Source organism: Bufo bufo, chromosome 9, assembly GCF_905171765.1.
Source record: "Bufo bufo chromosome 9, aBufBuf1.1, whole genome shotgun sequence".
In the NCBI taxonomy this organism is placed as follows: Eukaryota; Metazoa; Chordata; class Amphibia; order Anura; family Bufonidae; genus Bufo; species Bufo bufo.
The window spans coordinates 218,368,964-218,373,746 of NC_053397.1; the positions used below are offsets into that span (position 1 = coordinate 218,368,964).

The 4,783-nt window shown below is 42.6% G+C and overlaps 1 protein-coding gene across 1 annotated transcript; it reads right to left on the bottom strand.

Moving 5' to 3' along the window:
* Nucleotides 1-2,128: 2,128 nt before the first annotated feature.
* On the bottom strand, nt 2,129-3,981 carry FOXD3 (forkhead box D3). The gene has a single exon (XM_040407141.1). The coding sequence runs from the start codon at nt 3,605-3,607 to the stop codon at nt 2,501-2,503; it is 1,107 nt and encodes a 368-aa protein (XP_040263075.1). The 5' UTR covers nt 3,608-3,981; the 3' UTR covers nt 2,129-2,500.
* Between the last annotated feature and the right edge of the window lie 802 nt (nt 3,982-4,783).

The window sequence follows — 4,783 nt, forward strand, 5'->3', positions numbered from 1 at the left end:
TAATAAAATAATAAAAATAGAGTAGTATGATAGTAATAATAATATAAAATATAATAATAAGCATAATAATAATACGGTACAACATAATGATACTGTGCTATAGTAGTAGCTAAATAGTAATTACATAGGAAATAAATTATATTATTACTATAATGTATTAATAATATGCTAAAAGTAAAATTATACATATAGCATCACAGTAGTAGTGGTAATAACAGTAAATATAATCTAAAATAAAATAATCATATTCAAATAAAACTAATAATAATATGAATAACAATGTACTAATAAAGTCACATGTAGAGCGCTAGTAATAATAGCAAAACGGTCATAAAATAATATAACAACAATATTCTAATAATAAAATGACAGAAATAGTACCAGAGTATAGTAACAATATAAAAGTAACACTATAAAATAATAATAAAGTAGTAAAATAATAATAATAATAATAATAATAATAATAACAATAATAAAAGGATAGAAATAGTAATAGAGTATAGCAAGATAGTAATAATATAAAATAATAACGTAATAAAATAATAATTATTATAAAAGAATGGAATTAGTAATAGAGTATAGCAAGATTTTAACCATATAAAATAGCAGGCAGTAATCTAATAATCTGCTAGTAATGCAGTAGTAAGAATTGTCGCATAATATTGTCTGACTCCTAATAATGTCGCTTCCCTCTGCCCTGCTCCAGGCCTGGTTTGCAGAGAGCAGCCTTCTCCTGGCAGGGGGGATGAGCAGCTCCTGTCAGGCTGAGGTATTGCTGCTATGTCCTGAGATATGAAGAAGTAATTTTATAAGTAACAAAGGATCAGGACTGGAATGAGACCCTGTTATCCAATGCCATGTAGAAGCTTCGGATCAGCAGCTTCTTGAGCCTAAAAGTGAATTCAAGAAGACAAGTCCTTTCCCTTTTTCCCAGGGGGATCTGCTATATTTAGTCCTAACCTCCCTCTTCTACAAATGAAGGACCATTTGCTGTTTACTCAGAACCGATTAACCAGACACAACTGTGAAGCGAGTTTTATAACCGCAGCCGCACATGAAGAGGTGTAATGTAGCCTGTGCTGTATGTGATACCTGATCCCCCTTGTCTTCAGGTGACTCCTCTTATTTATAAGCTCCCTGCCCTCTCATCGGCTTTTATCCCCTTATATTTATACAGGAGCATAAATGTTTACTCAGTGCAGAGATAATGTTACCCCCGAAAAGTCACCCTCAGCCCTTCCCCAAATATCAGCAGAGCCCCTGCCACAGCTCCTGCAGATCTGTACCAAATGATCCACCTGCAAATTGTACTATAGATATATCGTGGTATTAAATCAGAGAAGAGGAAAAATAAAATAGGCGAAGAGCAAATAGGGTATGAGGGATTTGATTTAAAAAATGCACTATTATTTCATGATAATATCATCTATCTATAGAAAAAGACTAAATCATATTTAGTATTATAATTCCCTGCTAATTTTAATACAACTTTAAAAATCTAATAATTCATATATAGATAGGAAGATCGGTATCATATATATATATATATATATATATATATATATATATATATATATATATATCTATATATAGATATATATATATTAGATAGATATAAAATAGATAGATAGATATATAGATATATAAAAGATAGATACAGATGATAGATAGATAGATAGATATAAAATAGATAAAAGATAGATATATAAAAGATAGATACAGTTGATAGATAGATATGAGGTAGGAAAAGATAGATGATATAACATAAAAGAAATGTTGGAATATGTGAAGATTATACATACATAGGTACATAGATAACATGCAGGTAAAATTATATTCTATCTATCTATCTATCTATCTATCTATCTATCTATCTATCTATCACATGAGTATAAACTATAAAAAGCGAACTGTTCCTAATCCGATCTCCACTTAATCCTCGGATTATTTCGGGTAATTCTCTGTACATTTCCTCTTAACTCCTGACCGCATATAATGCACAATATAATTCTCATTTCAGATAAAAAATAAATAAACAAATAAAACAAAAAAAAAATTAGGAGACAATGGAACATTTAAAAAAATTTATTTACAAAATAGTGTACAACACGAAGGATTATGACAGGTATAGATACATAGACTTTTCATTCATCTAGAAACAGACTTGCTTTTAGATTTTCGCCTTTTTTACCATTTTCTTGAAAATGTATTATTTAAAATTTTCTTTTATACATTTTTTTTTTTTTTTCGTTTTCCCTAAAATGAACCTTCAACAAAAATGAAAGCTCAGTGCTGGAAATCTACAATTTTCTTACAAAAATAAAAACCCAGGAAGGAAAATCGTTCAAATATAAGGATTTGCTGTAATTTGTTTGATACAAATACTTAGTTTTTACCTGCACACAATGCATTCCGGGATGTACAGATACAAGACAGCAGTCCCTTCTCATGGGTTTATTTTTTGCGGGTCGCTCTAGTCTTTTTTTTTGTTTGCCGGGGATTATTGCGCCGGCCATTTGGCTACTGCAGTGGCTGCTGTAGGGAGGAACTGTCCTGATAGGAGGTTTGTGGGGACACTTAATATTGGGGTGATGGTGGCAGTGCTTCTGCTGAGTGACAGGGGCTGGTGGCTCATCAGGGCTGACTGCACAGTCACTGGAGGTCTCAGGAAAGTTTGTGCCCCCACAGAGGAGGCTGCTGATACCCCAATAATGTTCTCTATGCTGAAGGAGGGTCTGCTGCTGGGCTCTGACTTAATGATGGAGGCTGCAGTGCTCAGGCTGTTCAGCTGCAGCTGGAGGCTGGGACTGAGGTGGGAGTTGAAGGTTTTCCTGCTGAGTTCAGTGGAAGGCAATAGGGGGACAGCTGGGGGCAGCATGGGCCCAACAGGGGGTATATAGGGGTATTGCAATGCAGCTGGGTGATGGTAGGCTGCAGGGTGAAGCCCATAGTGCCTGCCATAGGGGCTGGCCAGGCTGTAAGCTCCAAAACTCTGCATCATCAGCGCAGTCTGGTCCCTCAGGTTGTCGGGTTGGTGCCTCTTAAACCTTTTCCTTCTCCTCAAGAAGCTGCCATTGTCAAACATGTCTTCAGACTGGGGGTCCAGGGTCCAGTAGTTGCCCTTGCCTGGGTTGCCAGGTTCTCTGGGGATCTTGACAAAGCAGTCATTGAGGGACAGGTTGTGTCGGATGGAGTTCTGCCAGGCTGGGAACTTCTCTCTGTAGTAAGGGAAGCGATTGCTGATGAACTCACAGATGCCACTGAGGGTCAGCTTCTTCTGGGGGCTCTGCAGGATGGCCATGGTGATCAGGGCGATGTAGGAGTAAGGGGGCTTCACCAGGCTGTTTTTGGGTTTGCTCTGGATGGTTGCATTCCCCTCCTGAAGGTCTCCTTTGCCCTCTGCTTCATGGGTGCTGCTGTCTGAGGGGCTTCTTATCAGTTCCTTCCCCCCGAGATCCTCCACATCCTCCATAGGTTCATGATGGCTCTCACAGTCACTATCCTTGTCCAGGGACTCGTCCCCTTCTCCCACCACATCAATGTCCACATCTTCAGGGGTCAGCACCGTCTGGCCGGACATATCACTGCTGCCTCCAGATAGGGTCATCACAGCTTTTGGCCAGGGCTGACCTGCTAGGTAGGTATGTAGTGCAAAGGAAGGCAAAAAGACAAGCAAAATTTCCAAAGAAAGTCCTCGGTGGGGTCTTCAGGCCACCCAACTTGCAGCAAGCAAGTCAGCCAGTGCTGAGCTCCTGAGCACTCACAGCCAGCCTTGTGCTGTCTCTTCTCCAGTGCCCCCTCCCTCTCTCTCTCCAGGCTTGGAGGTAGCAGATTTTCCAGGGGACAGGGAGGGGAATGGAGCAGAGTCCGCTGAGTGTCCAGAGGAGGGCTGGAGCCAGGGCACTGTCCACAAGGTGCTGCTTAGGTGATGGCTGGCTTACCCTCGCTGCCACTTTTAAAGTCCCCTTTGCAAAGACTGGCTGATAGATTACTTTCCAGTTAAAGATATACTAGCAGGGGGGGTCACATGACCACCTGACGTCACCCCCCCTGCCTGCCACCCCCCACCCCCAGCTAAACCATGCACAACTCAAGTTGTTTCATGAAATTGTCAACAAAGAGACATCAGCAGCATAACTCTCATCATCTGCAAGACTGAGGACAACCTGGCATCACAGGAGCTACCACCCTCATCTCCCTGGCAGCATATGCATCCTGACACAGGAGCTACCACCCTGACCTCCCTGCTAGCACATGCATCCTGACACAGGAGCTACCACCCTGACCTCCCTGGCACCACATGCAACCTGACACAGGAGCTACCACCTTCACCTCCCTGGCAGCACATGCATCCTGACACAGGAGCTACCACGCTGACCTCCCTGGCAGCACATGCACCCTGGCACAGGAGCTGTCACCCTCACCTCCCTGGCAGCACATGCACCCTGGCACAGGAGCTACCACCCTCACCTCCCTGGCACCACATGCACCCTGGCACAGGAGCTACCACCCTCACCTCCCTGGCAGCACATGCACCCTGTCACAGGAGCTGCCACCCTCACCTCCCTGGCAGCACATGCACCCTGTCACAGGAGCTGCCACCCTCACCTCCCGGGCACCACATGCACCCTGTCACAGGAGCTACCATTCTCACCTCCCTGGCACCACATGCACCCTGGCACAGGAGCTACCATCCTCACCTCCCTGGCACCACATGCACCCTGGCACAGGAGCTACCACCCTCACCTCCCTGGCAGGATTTAGGACAGGGGTTAGTGGGGAA